Raw genomic sequence first — 17600 nt, forward strand, 5'->3', positions numbered from 1 at the left:
AAGATTGGCTCCTACACAGTCCCTGCCCACAGATGGCATTGATCGATCTCCAGTCTCTCCTCCAGCTCCTGTTCCGCCTTGGGCTGTCGGTCAACTGGCGGAAATCTTCCATGACGGTCTCTCAAAACCTGATTTTCCTGGGTTTCCGTTGGAATACAGTCAGCACCAAGGTGTTCTTAACGGCGGACAGGATTGTGGATAGATCAGCCACGTGTCAGCTCTTCCTTCAGTCTTTGCACATGACGGCTTTGTGGTTCCAGAGACTTCTGGGCCTCATAGCTTCTTGCGTGCTAGCCCTTCCTCTTGCACGTCTGAAGATGAGGCATACTCACTAGCTCTTCAGAGCTCTTGGTCTCAGGCTTCGGGCCTGGATTCAAAGATACTCCCAGTTCCATCCTGCATGACGGCAGATCTGCAATGGTGGCCTTGTACCGACAACCTCTCAGTGGGGGCCCCCTTCCAGGAGCCCTGCTGGCAAGTGAGGGTTTCCACAGACTCTTCCCCTCTGGGGCGGGCCGCTGGGACACCTTTAAGTATTCGACCTTTGGACATTTCAGGACTGGCAGTTTTCATATCAAGTATCTGGAACTCCTGGCTTTTTTCTGGCGCTCAAAGCCTTTCAACCGTCCATCACGAACAAGGTAATCCGAATTCGTACTGACCCTCCTGTGGCGATGTTTTACATCAACAAGCAGGGTGGCACCAAGTCACCTCTGCTTGTGGACCTAGCCATACAGATTTGGGAATGGGCCACCCATCACAAAATGTGGCTCCTGGCTGTACACATTCCGGGTCACATCAATGTAATTGCAGACTCACTCAGCCGCCAGTAGTCAGTTACGATTGAGAATTGAACACAGATGTTCTCTACCATTTTCCGCCAATGGGACACTCCAGAAGTGGACCTCCTTTGTGACCTTTACAAACAGTTAACTTCCTCTGTATGCATCCAGAGACGGTCTCGGGGTGTCCTCCCTGGGAGACGCTCTCAAGATTGCATGGCACAACATGAAGGCCTATACCTTTCCTCCATTGACTCAGATTCATCGGTCACTCTGCAAGCTCAGGAATGCATCGAATTGCACTCTCCTCCACATAGCTCCTTGGTGGCCAGCCAGATTCTGGTTTTCGGAACTTCAGCATGTATTGATTCTTCCTCCAATCAGATTGCCGTTGATTCCCGACCTGCTTCACCAGTGTGATCACCAGATGTGGCACCTCTCCCCACAATCGTTAAGATTGGCGGCCTGCTGCCTGAATTCAGATCTTTAGCGCAGTTTAATCTGTCCGTCCAAGGACAATTTGCGCATCATTCATGCGGCCAGAAAACCACCTACGAGGGCTCAATATTGGATCAAATGACTGTTTGTTACTGGTGCTTAGCGAAACAGCTTGACCCCAGACACTTTCCGGTTGACACTGTTTTATCATTCGTGCCTCACCTCGCACCTTCGAGCATTCATGTCTTGTCTTGCAGGACTTAGTTTTCTGACATTGCGGCCTACCTGTCCACTGACAGCTGTTCCTTTTCTTTGACTAATCCGGTCATTTAAAAATGCATTTTGCGCGTCTTCTGCATCTTTTCCCGCCGGTACGCACTCCTCATCCAAAAGCCTTTTCAGCATCCAAGGCTATAAAGAGGGCGGGAATGTTGTTCTTGTTTTCTCTATAAGGTGCTCTATCCTTCTTGTATTGTCACTTGTTTGTCTGCCCCTAATAAAGCCAGATTGATCTGTATTAAGGATACGTGGCATGATTCGGTTTAAGCGATTCGCTATGACCTCAGTGTATATCTTTGCATCAAGGTTGATTAGCGCTACCAGCCTCTGCGAGCTGCACATGGTTGGGTATTTGCCCCCTTTAGGGAGTTGGACCACTTTCGACTTTGTTGGGGTTATTTGCTCCACTTTCCCAAAGTTGTTGAAGAGCGGTTTCCCAGAACGTCCTGTAAAATTCTGAGGTGAAACCATCTGGGCCGGGCAACTTGTTGGGGGGGGGGTGTGGGGATAGTGATATTATAGCATTAAGCACCTCAACCGTCATGATTGCTTGTTCCAGATCGTCTTTCTTGTTCTGTAGCTGTAGTTTTCTGAGCTGTATCGATCGGAGTAGTATCTGAAGAATTCATGACAAATGCCCACTGTTTCAGTGAACATGTCCCCTGACCCCCTTTCCAGCTTGATCTTTAGGATAGTTTAGGCCTACTCCTCCCTTCTCAACATCCTGGCTAGAAGTCTATCTGTTTTGTTTGCCTAAATATGATGTTTTTACTTGAGGAGCAGCCCTGGCCTGTATATTTCCAGTTGGCCCCTTTGCTCTGTATTCCTTTTGTTACTTCCCCGCTGGCTCCCACTCCCATCCTGGTCATCGCGTTCTTCAACTTTCCTTTCATGTCTTTTTCGACTAGTCGTGATTACTCTCTCTGTTCTGGCTTTGATAGCTATAATCCTCCCCCGATTGTGGCCTTGAAAGCACCCCAACTCGTTTGCATGGAAGTGTCTCTAACATTTATTGTCCTCCAAAAAAAGCCTTCCATCCCCTCCTTAATCTCTTCCATGAGTTTGTCATCCTTAACCAAGTATGCAGGGTACCTCCATTTCCAAAGTCCTAGGGGACCTGCTCTCCTATTAATTGTCAGCATCATTGGTGCGTGATCTGACAAGCTTATTACCCCCACTGTCAGCCACCTTTCACAGTAGCTCACAGGATGACCATATGTAGTCTATCCTGGAAGACAATCTCTGAGCATTCGGGAAGAACGTGTATCCTTCCTTCTCCCCTTTTTCTCTCCATATGTCCACCAATGCTAGCCTTTCCATTTTCGCCACAAGTTCATTAGAGTGCTTGCCCTGCATGAGTTTCCTGCTTTTGTCCTTCTCTGGATCCCAGGCCAGGTTAAAGTCTCCGGTCAAGACTATGGGGTTCTTGGCAAAACTTTCCAATTTGGTCAATGACTTGTGTATGAAGCTACCCCGTCCCTTATTTGGTGCATAAATTGTAGCAATCGAGTATCCCTCCCCTCTTCCCTTTGTGTTCAGGGCTAGGTATCGCCTCTGGGTGTCCCTCTCGATGTTGTCGACTATAAGTTTGAGATTGTTACGGAGGGCTATCAATACCCCACCTTTCTTGATCTTGTCGTTGGATTGGTAAAGCTGCTGATAACCCCGTATTACCATCCTATTTCTGTCGCAGCACTGTACACGGGTCTCTTGTAGGGCTAGTACATCTGGGCCTTCCCTCCGGAGATACCTTTACACTTTTTTCCTTTCCAATGGGGAGTTCTTTCCATTTATATTCAGGGCGATGATGCTTAACTTTCCTTGTGTATCCACAATCTAGGGGGTAACTGCACATATGCTGTCCTCTCTTTGGTACTAGTTTGGGCCCCTCCCCTCCTCTCTTCCCGCTCCTTCCCCCTCACCCCCTGCTGGGTGAACTCAACCGGCCTCTAGCCCCCCTTGAAACACCCTCTCGAGAGTTGAGCCCCAAACTACCCCCAGCTTGTATTCCTGCGGGTTCTCCCAAACCCAGTCTGCATGCCTCTCCCTGCCCCCCTGCTCCTCCCAGATCCACCATTATCGTCCTTGTTGTACGCCCTCCCCAGGCATGTTCGCAACTGTCCCACTTACCTTAGTCTTTTACAGCATTCAGTGACCTTCGCAGTTATAGTTTCCCTCCTCTGCTGCACTTATGTTGCCGGTACCTTCAGCTGGGGGTGGCACCCCCTTTTTGGGTCTCACTTTTGACAATTCCCAAGGCTTAGGTTTGTTCTAGCTACACCTCTATACCTATCCCTCACTTGCGAATGTTCAACTTTGACTATTCCAAGATGGCGGCTCCTTTTTTACTAACAGGCTTCAGCGCCTTCTATATCTATGCCCATTATCCCTGTGCTTACATGGCGATTACACTTTGGCGTGGAACGTTGCACAGGTAATGCCCGCGCTCTTGCTCGGATCACCGTCCTCAGTCTTCGTCCAGATGAACTTACGGCGCAAATAGGTAAGCGATCGGATTACTCGTATCATGATGAACGATAACTTCCTGGAATAGTGAACCGCACAACAACCTCTTTCCCTCACACTAGGTGCACATCTGCTCCAGTTGACAACACACTGCCGGCATATCGACAAGGCTTTAGCAACGCACGCTGACCCCTCGGTAACCTAGGTTACCCCAGCATGAATTGTTCACTGGACAATAGAAGTCCTGTTTAGGAGGTAATCCGCATATTCTCTTGATTCTCTATTATAGCCTTCTCTAAGATTTCTATATTGGCGACTGCCTTTCTGTGTTACACAGGCTCCCTATTGTTTATCTATTGACCGCTGATCGAGTTTAGATTTCTTGACTCGTCCAGGACCCATTGAGCATCAGATCCCCCATAAGTATTCCATAATATTACAAAAAAAGTGTTTGTGCACGTTGAGTTGATCAATATCATTCCTTAATTGTACGCTTGTATTTACAAGTTGTTCTATATATTTTCCATTTATAAGTTTTCGGCATCGAGTTAAATGGTGGTTAGACATGGAGGACCTACTGAAGGTCTTAACCGTTTTGCCAATTGATGTTTTTCAACCCCGCTAAGACTCTTAGTGTAACTCCTTTCTATTTTTGTGCAGTATTCGTTACTCCTGGATGCCTCCTCCTTTTGAAACCACGTCCACATGGAAGCGCTTCCATACCGTTTAGGCGTGGATCCATCTTCCATATTTAAGTGAGTCGACTACTTACCTTGAGTCTTCCCTCACTGCACCTTTTTCATTTTTCCCCCACCCCGCACATCTTCGTGATATTTGAACACCAATATGCCTTTGAAGCTTCACGCCACAGTACTCTGTATTCACTAAACATCGCGGAGACCTCCAGTTGTTCTAACCTATTCTAACCCACACAGGCACACGTGGATAAGTTGGGTCAGTTGTGACTTCGTTTTGACTTGCAGCCAGCAGGAGCAATGGTGTCCTATGAGTTTGAGCACTTTATGGTGTACCATGATTTTTTTTTTTTATGGGTTTTTCCCCTTTTTCTTGACACCCGGGCTCTACTTTCTCACTGTTTAAATTGTGATTCTTAACTCATAGTGTTGCTATACATATATGTTTGAAAGCCTTTTTTGGCATCTATTAGTGTGCAGGGGACGGGTGGGTCCCAAATTTAGGGCCTTTTTCTTTCTCTTTACTGATTTAGGCTTTGTGCCAAGGCCTTTTTTTCCTCCCCCGCTCCTTAAAATCTCTGAATCAGCCAGTGCTGTGATCTATTTTATAAAATCTGTACCTATCACGATTAGGTGTGCATCACTTATCCTTAGTTTTTGTTCTGACCTTTCCCCGGGGGGCTGCCCATGGGCCTGGTCATCGTCAATTCCCAAGATTGTTGCCCCTTCTTAATGGGACCCTACCCGGTGGTGCTTCCCTTGCCACTTAAAGACCAGCCCGCACGGGAAAGACAAGCGATATCTGATGTCCATGTCCCACAGGACTGTCAGAACTGGGGCCATTTTCCTTCTTTTGGACAGTGTTGTCTGGGATAAGTCTTGGAAAAGGAGTATATTTGCGCCATTGTGGGTTATCTGATTTGCCTTTCTTGAGATGGGCAGAACCTTTTCCTTCGTTGTATAGTCATTCAGGGCTGCTAGAATGTCCCTTGGCCTTGCCCCTGGTTCTGTTCTTTGTGGCCCCACTATGGATTCTATCTATTCTTCTTTGTGATCTTCTGTGTCTAAGAAGTCCGTGAAGATGTTCTTGATCACTGCCTCAAGATCTTTGTCCATAACCTCCTCGGGTAAGCATTGCTCTCCTAAACCTGTTTTCAAAGTCCCCCGAGTGTAATTGTAGGTTATGGGTCACGATTGCGAGTTGTTCCATCAGATTTTCTGTCTTCCTTGAGTCCTTTGGGAGTACTTGAATGGCTCTCTCATTGGTGTCCATCCTTTACTCCATCTTCTTCACATCCCACTTAATGTCCCGGAATGCCTCGGCCAAGTCTCCTCTTATCTTGTCCATTTGCCTTTGGACTGCATCTGTAATTTTGTCGCCTAAGTCGTTAAAACATTCCTTGAGTAGTGACTGAGTCACTATTTGATCTGGACTTTCTTGTTGTTGGGTTCCCCCGTCTTCTAGAAGTTCCTGACTCGCCTGCATTGCTTGGAGGGAGTTGGCGTCTTTGTTCCGCATCTTCTGGAGGTTACTATCCTGGGGCTTCTTTGCCCCCTACGAGGGTAATAGCTTTTTTTTCCTTTGCTCTTTTTCCCCCTCCTACTCCCTGCGACAGGCCCTTTTCTCGCTGAACTCCAGCCCCCACTGGTAGGTCCCCTCTTGCACCCCTTGTCTTAGTTTGCGTGAGTTTGCCTTTTCCGAGTCTTTTCTTTTATAGATCTGATGGAGGATGTAGGTCGATTCGCTCTGCAGGGGCTTGTTTTGTCAAGTAATGTTTTCCCACTGGCAGTGAGGGCTGTTCCCAGGCTACTGTATTGGGCCCAGCTTCACTTTGAGGCATCAGATTGGGCTTCCTCTGTCCCAGCGTTTTCCCTGTCTCTGTGCTCCTCCCAGACGAGGACGTGTGAGAATTGATAGGGGGGGGGGGGTTAAAGCCCCCTTTGCCCTCCGGTACCTTGTTGGGCCTGCCGTCAACCCCGGGTTTGTTAAGTTGTTGTTTGTGGCCTCCTTCCCTGTATTAGTGCTCTTCTTCGTGCCCCCTGTTTCAGGGTTCTGGATGTCTCTGGGTATGCCCTGCTCCGGTGTCCTGGGGCAAGCCAGACTTCTGCACCCCAATTGGGTTCCACTCTTCCTCTTTCCGTCCCCACTCTGGTGGTTCCTGGAGCACCTCCCGCTCACTGCCAAGCCTTCTCCGATGCGGGGGGTGTGGGGTGTGTCTGCTGGAACTGTGTCCCTTCTCCTTTGTTCCGCTGGCTCCAGAGACGTAGCTGCTTCTCCGTTCCACCTCCGCTGCTTCTTGTCTCTGTGGGGGGTTAGGGGGGTGGCGGCTGACGGGGCTGTACCTCAGTGGCCTCGCTCCCAGCTCTTTCTTCTGTCGGCCATTTTCGGGGCAGGCCGCTGGTGGGAAACTGCGTGGGGTCTGGCTTCTTCCATCGTCTCTTTTCCCTTCGCTGGTGGGCAAATTTCTGTCTCCACCTGTTCTGTTCTACCCCGGTGTGGGCTGGACAAAAACGCCTGGGGAGGGTGTTTTCTTATCAACTTCCCAGCTTTTTTGGTCCCGTCATTACAGAGCGCATGGACTACGGTGCTCTCCTGTCGGCAGCCATCTTGGCATCCTCGTGAGTTTTCTTACCTTTTCCTTTGAGCAGTGTCACCTCTCAACTTGTCGGATGATCGTTTTTTCGATAGAGTCATCGAACAGGATTTAGTAGGGGGCCTACCCGCTGCTAGTTTTCATTTATGCTCTTTCAGAACCTTGCCGGTTATAGACTGACCAGATTCACTGTCTGCTGTCCTATTCTCGACGCCAAGGCACCAGCAGTTGTAGCACTTTTTTAACCCTTTCTTCGCGGTTGAAGGTGCTGAAGATGAGGCCATTGTACTGAAAACTAAGTTTTCTCACAGAGTAAACTGAAGCATGCTGTATTTCTTCGAAGCGTTCGCCATCAACAAAAAACTGAACTGAAGCCAACGGGTGCTGCGTGTGCTTTATATACAGACAATATCGACTCCGGCATGGAATCCCTTGAGGGACATTGAGTCGACCGCATCGATGCACAGCACCCTCTGCCGACTTGAAGCTCAAAGATATGATCTCATAAGATGAGGAATACACAGGAGGACCCAATCCATTCGAAATAATAATTTTAGTTGGGTAGATCAATTTCTACATTGGCAGTGAATTTGAAAACTTACCTTATGGCAGCAAGGTATGCGCACATATATATATAGGAGGGTACATTAGTAGTCCTAGGATCAGGTTTTTAAAATGGGGGTTCCCTCTTCTTGAATGTCAAAAGGGATCTTAATATATATATGTCCTAATGTAGAGAAGAACATCATTAGTTCTATATAAGGACACCATTGGTTCTATATTGCTAAGGTTCCCATGTTCTTGCTAATTAATGATTGCCCAGGCTTTCTCTTACCTCATTAGGAGTCTCGCTGTCTTCTAATATGTACAGAAGACACAGACGCAGCTAGGTACGACCCTGCCTTCCGCCTTTGAAAAAGAGTGACCAGCTCTAGTCTGCTTTTGATTCTCCATTGGCGATCAGTGGGCGTCATTTGACCTCCTGGGGCAATTCTACTTGCCAGCCACTAGTACAGGAACATAGGCAGCCCCTGTTCCAATTTACTGCACCTCAAATACCCCTTTGAAGTCCTGATTCCACACGAAAAGGTTAGACCATTGGGAGTCACTCTGAGGTCAAGAATTCCTTTCCGGGACCACATTGAATACCACACATCCAGTCCGATGAAAACCAGCCCTTTCCAGGGAAAAGGTTGAAACTAGTGTAGGGGTGACAATACGAAGGACCCTGTCGGAGCTTGCTATTGACGATAAACATTGAATTTGTCTCATCTAGTAGACTGTCTTTTCTGAATGCTAGATTTGGAAAGTATTTTCTATGCACTAATGTTTTGGACCAACAACTCGATAAATTACCAAATTGGCTGAGTATCATTGTAATTCTGGACCGAATGAGAACCATACTTTTTATTGTATGTCTTTTCATGCTATTGTGTTGCGCTTTCCATGCGTTGTAACAAGGGAAGCACTTGGCATTTACAAATTGTCCTTGATAGTCTGTGACCAATATTGTTTGTATGCACTATTGCACAGTCATTTTTCTGCAGAAGAGTCTAAATTGTAGTTGAGAACATAAAGAATGTGTTTTCTCTTTAAACAGTTGTGTTTTACTTGTTAACCTGAGACACCATTTGTTTATTGATGAAGATGATGATGATGATCTGCTCTGGTATCTCAGGTTGTAAATGGAGCAAACCTAACCTAATTTTCATATGAAACATTAGCACTTTCCACCATTTGGTTGGCTTATAAACGTTTTTTGTAGCCTAGGAGGACCTAGGATTGTACCAAAGGACAAACTAATTTTGTCAAATTAAATCCTTTTGGTTTACTCACGTTTGAACAGACTATAATTTACACTGGCGCAGTACTATACCCAACTAGTTTACGGTCTAATGCTCCATTAGATGAATCCCCAAACACCTAGAGTTAATGTCTTATAGATAGTTTTGTGACTTCTGGTAATGGTTTGTGTTGAGTTAAGATGGAACTAAATAGCTCCCAGCTATGCAATTTTCTAACCGTGGTCTGGTGTGGGGGTTTTGGAGAGCTTGGGTTTCAATTGTTTATCCATCTACTTCTTTTCTACAGGAGTAAATGGTTTAATGCAATTTCGTTATTACTTAACAAGAGTATAAATGTTTACCGTGGCACTCAAGGTTGTTCTGGAAAGACCTCTGGTACTATGCAGCATTGGTTTGACTTCTGTCTATACCTAATGTGCGTTTTCTTATGTCTTTCTAGGTTCGACTTTCTCTGTATGCCCATCTTCCATCCCCGATTTAAAAGGGAGTTCTGCTGTCAGCCAGCTCGTGGGCGTCTGGGGGCTCAAACCCGTTCAGACCTACTTCTCTCCGGAAGAGGTGAGCAAATGAGGGAGCAGCTTTAGTTGATATTCCTTCTTGGTTGTGAATGTGTATTTTACTATGTTACCCATATCTCCCAAGGTGCGTGCCTCCTTTTTGAAAGCCATTATATAACTTGACATTCTGTAGATTTTCAGAGCCATTTAATTTCTGTATTCTTCTCTTGGTAATGTTACGTAGTATTCTGAAGATGCATTTTGCTGTATGTATATACCAAACTTCTCACCGACCTCCCTGATTGCTGCTGTGCTCTTGGCCTACGTGGGCGATTTAGTGGGAGACTGGATAACATTTCTGCCTGTACCTATGGTTGGGTTAGTGGGAAACTGAAATATACTGTCTGTCTGTCAGGGAGATCGTATACTCCCCTCATTCAGCTTCGTTTGCAGCACAATGGTTTATTCTGCATTACTTTTGCCGCTGCAGATTTTTGAAATTACCAGCACTCTTTTGGTTCTATTCCTTTTCGCCTTCAGCCAGCGTCCAGGTGATTGTGCTTAATCCCTGTTGGGATCATTTTGTTATTTCTTCTTGATCTAGGGGAGCCAGGGAGCCTCAGCCTCTCTAAGTGGTAGTGTAGCAGAGAGCCCAGGCCAAACTCTCATGGGGGTGGTTAAACCAGTGCTGTACGCACTTTTCACAAATACCCAATGTGGTAATGTCCAAACACTATCGTTTTTATATTTATTTTTTTGGAACTAGGGAAATTACATCTGCAGTCCGCCGCAGTGAGTACTTCCTTTCCAATCCAGTGCTATTGTGCATGCGTTTGCCAGCCCAGCCCCCTTCCGACTACATCTTCTGCTTTCAAGCCCGAACCCTCAGTGGAGCCAGAGGGAAAGGGGTGAGGGGTGTCTGCAGCAGTCCGCCTAAGCCGCCTAACAGTCTAAAGCAGCCCAGTACATGCCAAGACTTGCCCAATTGAAACCAAGGTACTCTTCTGATTAAATTTAAACTGAATTCCCTTGGATGGATATTGTTTGTGAATTAAATGGCAAAGATTTTTTGCTAATCCATTTTAGTAATTTTCTTTTTGTTGGTGCAACAAGGGACCTAAGAAGCGCACCCACCCATTATGTTATGGACTGTGCTATTGCAGTGAGGAGTTGGGACGGGAGCAACTACGGCGGCCCGTTTAGTCTTTTAGGCGTGCCTACTACTTTATCACCTAGCCAAGTATTTAAAGTAAAGCTCAAGCAGGGAGCAACATTTGCACTCGGCACTAGTCATTGGCTAGTGATATTAACTCTTGGCAAGTAAGACATTGTGTGCCCGATGTATGTTTAGCATTGGGGTGGTTAGTTACTTTTTTGTAGCTGGCTATTAACTAAAAACTATTTATGCCCCCTTGTTAGGGAGAATTCTTGGAAGTGTGCTAATTCCTCTCTACCTTAGAGACCCACAGCAACTTTGCTGGATTTTGAGGACTTGATTTTTTTACCTGAAGAGTGAGGCCGTTTTTTCCCCACTCTCTCATGTATTTTAATGTGGTTTTGAACTCTGTTTCTCTTTTGGTTGTGGAATCTGACAAACTCCATAGGCATCATCTTTTGCATTGTCACACAGCACCTTCAGTGCAGTGGCACAGGGAAGTCTTCCAGATTTCCCTAAGGTTTAAATACGTTAACTTGGATAAACTAGTGTTTCCAAGAGCAGTGAAGTGAAATTGACTTTACTTAAAATTGTAACTTTATAGACCTGCACCCACTATCTTACAATAGGGTGCTGGAGGGTTTACTTAGTATACCCTTTGTCTAGCTTCTCATGTAACCATTTTTTCTGATGTTGGTTAATCTGCTTAGAATCACATGCTGTGCATAGGTCCGACATCCAGTGGTCACTGCAGAGTATTGCATTTTGTTTTTCGTAGTCGAAAAGGGATGTCGACAAGGCGTGTCTGAAATACTCTGCCCGCCAAACCAGGTTTGGTCCCTTTGTTCGCTTTGCCTTTGGCGGGATTCACATGTAAAGCCTGCCTCTGGCTCCAGGGTGTCTGGCGGGGGCAGGAAGCCAGGGAGGCGCCCGAAACTCCCTGTGCTTTGTTTCCTAGGAGACAAGAATGCACTCGTAGGTGATTGGCTGTCTGTCTGGCAAGGGTGACTGACAGCTAGGCTGGAATAAATAGGAGAAACCTGCATAAAGGGCGAGGCTTTTTGGCTTGGAAGGCAGTCGACCACTGGACAAGGGAACCGATGAAGAACTTGAAGAGGTCGCCTGCTGCAACTCCTGGACCGTTGGTTTGCCTGGTGAAGCCCTGTTGCTGTGCTGAAACTCTGAATTCGCCTCGGCCCCTTCAGTTGGTGGGACCAATCCACTCCAAAGTAAGCCACCTGGACATCCTCTCTGAGCTGGTTGAAATTTCACTGCTGTTGCTGCTGGAACCGAATAGCCAGGGAGAGGAACACCAGATTGTATGCGTTGCTTTGAAGCTGGCCAAGAGCTCCAGGAAGATCCTCTGTATTCCAGAGCAGGACTGACCGAGCCTGAGCCACCTCAACAGAGTACTGGACCCCAGATGCAAGGAAAATCCATCTCGACATCCATGAAGCACGGTGGGGCTGTAGACTCCAGGAGCTGAAACACTGAAGTACCACCTGTTTGAAGATTGCCGGCGGTCAGTGACCGTCCCATTGCAGTGCAGGAGTCCCCAGAAGTCCTCCCTCTTGTCCCGACGACTGAGGCCCAGGAACACCAAGATCTGCAGAGATGCACAGGAACAGAAGCCATCTGCTGCACCTTTCTTCAATCTAAAGGTACTGTACAGTCTAAGAGAACTTACCTCTTGTCGTGTAATTGCACTTGTTCTCTGTTGGTGAGACGCTTTGCGGTTGCTCTGTAAAGTTGCTGACAGCTCCTTTGCTTCACAAGCCTAAACCGCTTGGGGCCCTACTTTGAATTCTTCTTTTCTACAAAGAATTCTAAAACATTGTGCAAGACTTTTACCTAGTGCTTCAGTTCACCTAGACTTTTGCCCAGCCTGGCTCCCTGAATGACTCATATTTCCTCTGTTAGTGTGTTTGGTCTTCCTTCCTGGAAGGGGTTAACCTTGCATTGGGGGGTTTACAAATGTGCTTACCTGCTTTGAGAATATTTGTGAGATCTCCTGGTGTCATAATAACCTTTCTCTTTGACAATCTCTTAAGTCTGATTCTAAATATCAACCGTAGTATATTAATGTCCACAGTGTCCTAGTTACTAAAGTCACCTGAGGGTGTTGGAAGTGTCTGTGTGCCATCCCAAAAGGGTACTTACTAATTTAGAAATATCAAGAGTGTGTATTTTGGAGTGTATTTGTGTGTTACTATTATATTGCCCCTTCTGAAGAAGTCTTACTCTGACTGTTAAATAAATTCTTGATTGTTTAATCAAGAAACCTTGTTTGTAAGAGTTTATTTGAATACTTGCCACTGTGAATCCCCTACAGCTCACATTGACTGCTCTTGAGATGAGCCTGGCTGCTCAACACGCTACCAACCAGTATAGTACAGACTTATACCAAAGGTTGGGTTCTTATTGCTAGGAGAAGAGAGAAGATTTCCAAGGTAGGAAACCTGCGTCCCCTGCACACTATTCATTAGGCCGAAGTCTGTGTTTTATATTTGTATTTGAGGGTGGCTCTGGTATTGCAGACTCCAATATAGGAGCTACGAATCAGGCCGTCCTCATTTTTCTGATCAATGTTTTTAGTTTAGAATTTCAGACAGTTTTAACCTCATTAGCATAAGGTAATTTCGACAATGACACAATTAACATTTGACTAATATTGAATTGTTATAAAACCAGTATTTTCATTATAGATTTGTTGTGATTAGCCTAATGCGTTTTGAGTTTGTCTTACTCTTCAGGGGCAAAAATTCATTTTCATATACATTTCTACAAGAAAAAGAAAACATTTAAATATAAATTTGATGTATAAATTCATATTTCATCCATTCAATACAAATTCATCACATATCAAAGATTCACATATTGATTGAATTAAACCCAATGGTTTTTTATACACTTTTATACCAGGAGGTAAGAAAATGCACCAAAATCTTGAACATGCTTCTGCAGGTATCTAAAGGTGATGTGGCAAATAGTCAGGTCTTTAGAGCCCTCCAGAAGGCCAATTGATACTCTATTTGTCAGATGCTAAGGGGAATTGAGTTCCAGATGGAGGGGGTTTGGATGGAGGAGTACGATCCCCACCTATTCTAGTCTATTTTAAGGAAGGGATCAGAAGGAGGAGGGCAGTGCATGAATGCAGGTTTGTTGGGTTGGTAGCGGGTGAGTTTCTGTGTAAGATCTTCTTGGCCTGTCTTGTGGAGGGCACAGTGGGTGATGCACACATGGCTTTGAAAGTGGTCCGTTGTCCGACAGGGAGCCAATGGAGGGCAGGAGTGATGTGCTCTCTGGGGCAGAGGGCAAAGAGGAGCCTAGCTGCAGAGGTCTAGGTTTTGTTATTGTATATTTATATAGCACCTCTGCACAGGCAAGTATTTCAAAGTGCTCAAGGACAGTGGGAATAGGGGGGGTGGGACTGTTGCTCAGAGCCCTTGAAATTCTGAGACGATAATTATCTGCACAGGCAGAGTAAGTGCGCAAAATACTTTTAACAGTTTAGGAGAAGAAAATGGGCCTGAAAGCGACTGCAGTTTTACCAGTGCAATTAAGGGGTGAGGACAGACGGACGATCTTCAGACATGGTGCGTAAGGATTGTGCAAGTGCACACGGTCACTGGGGAGGGGGGGGGCACAAAGTGCACCCGGTCGGTGGAGACTGGCGTAAATGCAGAGGGAGCAACTCTCTAGGGTTAATTCTCAAGTGCAAAGAGTGTGGGTGGGGTGTAGGGCCTTGGCAAGTACGAAAGAGGACTGGTGGGGGTGCCAGGGACCTGCGAGACTCTGATCTACACCAGGTGGCAAGCTGTAAGGAAGAGGAGGGAGGGAGGGAGGGAGGAAAACCGCAGAGAGCTAGGTTAGCAGGGTAGAGGGAGAAAGGACGATGAAAAGAGGAAGGGTCTTGAGTTTCCGTGACTTGAGAAGATGAGGTTCAAGACAGAGGGCGGCAGTGAGGCTATTCCAGAGGGAGGCATCTGCTGAGGATAGGGATCTCCCTCCAAATCTCTGCTGGGAGAACCGGCTCACTTGCAGAAGGTTGGAGGTAGATGAGCGGAGGGCTCGTGAAGGACTGTATTTAGGGAGGCAGTGTTGCAGGTAGGTAGGTCCCAGGCCCCAGAAAGCCTTGTGGATAATGAGGGTCTTGAGCTTGATCCTTGTAGCCACGGGGAGCCTGTGAAAGGATTTCAGTGCTGGAGAGATGCGGTCCCTGGGCTTGAGTCCAAGGATAAGTTTTGCATTTCTGTTCTGGATCGGTTGCAGAGGGCGCAGGGCAGAAGGGAGGTAGAGGAAGATGCTGTTACAATAGTCCAGCCTAGAGAGAACAGGGTAGGGGGATATCTCTCAGTACACGTCTAGCCATTTCCCCCATATCTTTTTGAATTTTCGGGGGCAGCCTCTTGCATTGTAGATGCAGCGTTCCATAGATGCGCACCTACTTACTTCATTGATCCAGCAGTTCAAACATATTGGGTCGAGCCCGAGGTTGCAGCGATCAGCCGTTTCCCTGCTCCCAGTGCCACCGCTAGGAGCGACTTTTCATGTTTAGTCAGGTCGACCACTCCCCAGATTCCCAGGAGTGTCATTTTGGGGTCTTTTGGAATTGGTGATCCTATTGTGTTGGAAATCGTATTAATTCACTCGTTCCAGAAGGCTTGTAGCATCTCGCAGTCCCAGATCATATCGAAAAAGGTGCCCGTCTCCCGTTTACATCGCAGACAGGTCTCATCTCTGGCCCCCCCCCCCACCCCCCCCCATTTGGTGAGGGCTGTGCGAGGGTAGTAAGAGTGGTGAAGTATTCTGAGTTGTATCAGTCTTAGTTTGGCTTCGATACCTATCTCTCGGGGGAACATCAATGCGTCTACCCTGTCTTCCGGTTCCAGGTCGCCCAGATCCCTTTCCCATCTCTTTCAACTTAGTAAGTTCTCTAGTTCCGAAAGAGTTAAGGGCTTGGTAAAGCGTGGAGGTGACTTTGGAGGGGATACGCTGCGGAAAAGTGTTGGTCTCCAGGGGGGAGCAAGGAGGTATAGTGGTTATGTCTGGGACCTGAGTGTGTATGGCATGAGCAAACTGTCCATGTCGAAACCAGTCCATAGGTGTCGGACTAAATTTAGTAGGCGTCCCTCTTGGGTCACATGTGCCAGTGTGGTTATCCCTCGCTTTTCCCGGCTCTCGAAACAGCCCAGTCTCTGTATTTCTGGTAGGTGTGTTGTACCATATGGGTTGGGCTAGTGTTGGTTTTGCTCCCCAGCCAATATGTTTGTGCTTCCCTCCAAGAAGCATGGTGGATATGAAGTGACATTGTTGGCATTTTCGATATTCAATTGTTGGCGGCATATATGGCCTGGAAGGGTGGTACGGGGTGCATAGCCTCTGTCTCAATACGGATATGTGGTAGTGTGGCATAACCATTCATTTACCACCCCTGTCTGTGTCGCTAAATAGTGAGTGCGCATACATGGTAGTCCAATGCCTCCCTCCCATACTGAGCGTTGGAGTGTTGTGAGAGCGATTCTGGGTTGCTCCCCCCCCCCCCCCCCCCCCCTCAAAGCAGTATGCGTAAGTTCCTGTCTGAGTGCAAAGGTTTCGTGAGGGATGGGGAGTGGATCATTTTGTAGGATGTATAGGAGTCTTGGGAGTGTCATCTTGAACAGAGCTGCCCTGCCCATTAATGATAGGGGGAGCGATTGCCAGTGGGAGACGTCCTTGCTAAATCTGTCTAGTACAGGTTGTAGGATGAGCTGGATGGGGCTGATCTAGGGTTGGGCCGATGCGTATGCCTAGGTATGTGAACTCTCGAATGGACACGTGGTAGGGGCAAGTCTCTGGAATCGCGGCGTCGTCTACCTGGATCGGGAAGCAAAGGGTTTTTTGATAGTTTACGCTCAGGCCGGCGAAGTTTTGGTATTCCTTGAGGGTGTGGGACACAATCGGACAAGAGGTGACAGGGTTGCTAAGATATATGAGGAGGTTGTCTGCATATAAGAAGAGCCAGTCTTCTTCTCCTCCCCCTGGCCAGGTGAACCCAGACCAGTTTTTATCTGTTCAGAGCTAATTGCTAGTGGCTCGATAGCTATCAAGAATAGGAGAGTGGAGAAAGGGCAGCCCTGTCTGGTTCCGCGGCCCAATGGAAACAGTCTAGAAGACTTGCCGTTCACTCTCCGTTGCCTCTGGGGATGTGTATAGGAGTCTAACCCAGGAGACAAAGTCTTGCCCATAATTCATCCAGGCCATGATTTCCCACAGGGCCTCCCACCCGACCGAGTCAAATGCTTTTTCGAAGTCAACCGCCAGCAGAGTTAGTGGCCACGGTATCTCCGGGGCCCTGTCGAGGGCAAGTTGGACTCTGCGTAGATTCATGTGGGTTGACCTGTTGGGCATGAACCCACATTGATCTGGATGGATGAGGGACTTGATCACCTTGAGCAGTCTATTAGCCAGTACCCGGGCAAGGACTTTGGCCTCTCTGTTGATCGAGATGGGTCGATAAGAGGCACATTCTTCTGGAGGTTTCCTGGCTTTAGGTATGACCACTATGCACGCTCTTCTGAGGTCTAGGGGGAGTGCACCCTGTTCTTTACTCCAGAGAAACATGCAGTGCATGTGTTCTGTTAGTTTGTTGTCAAGGTATTTCCAGGTCTCCACTGGGAACCCATTAGGCCCCGGGGTCTTTCCGGTTTGAAGCTGTGCAAACTCATCTTGCACTTCGTTTTCTGTGATTTTGGCGTCTAGGTCTGCTTGGTGTGCTGAGTCTCTCGGGACCTCGATCCGGTCGAGAAAGTTAGAGGGAGCGGGTGTGGGGCACATTATGGGTGGGGCGTAGTTTTTCATAGTAGGTGGCAAATGCTTCTACTACGTCGGAGTCTGCAGTTAGTAGTT

At 47.2% G+C, this 17600-nt stretch overlaps 1 protein-coding gene across 1 annotated transcript in view; it reads left to right on the forward strand.

Annotated features, from left to right (window-relative positions):
- Positions 1-17600, forward strand: part of PRMT5 (protein arginine methyltransferase 5) — a 630581-nt gene that overhangs the window by 82848 nt on the left and 530133 nt on the right. The window contains exon 2 of the mRNA XM_069633848.1: positions 9499-9617. Within this exon, the coding sequence (XP_069489949.1) occupies positions 9499-9617 (119 nt within the window). The remainder of the gene's footprint in view (positions 1-9498; positions 9618-17600) is intronic.

This window comes from Ambystoma mexicanum, chromosome 13 (genome assembly GCF_040938575.1).
Source record: "Ambystoma mexicanum isolate Mex_15411 chromosome 13, UKY_AmexF1_1, whole genome shotgun sequence".
Taxonomy (NCBI): domain Eukaryota; kingdom Metazoa; phylum Chordata; class Amphibia; order Caudata; family Ambystomatidae; genus Ambystoma; species Ambystoma mexicanum.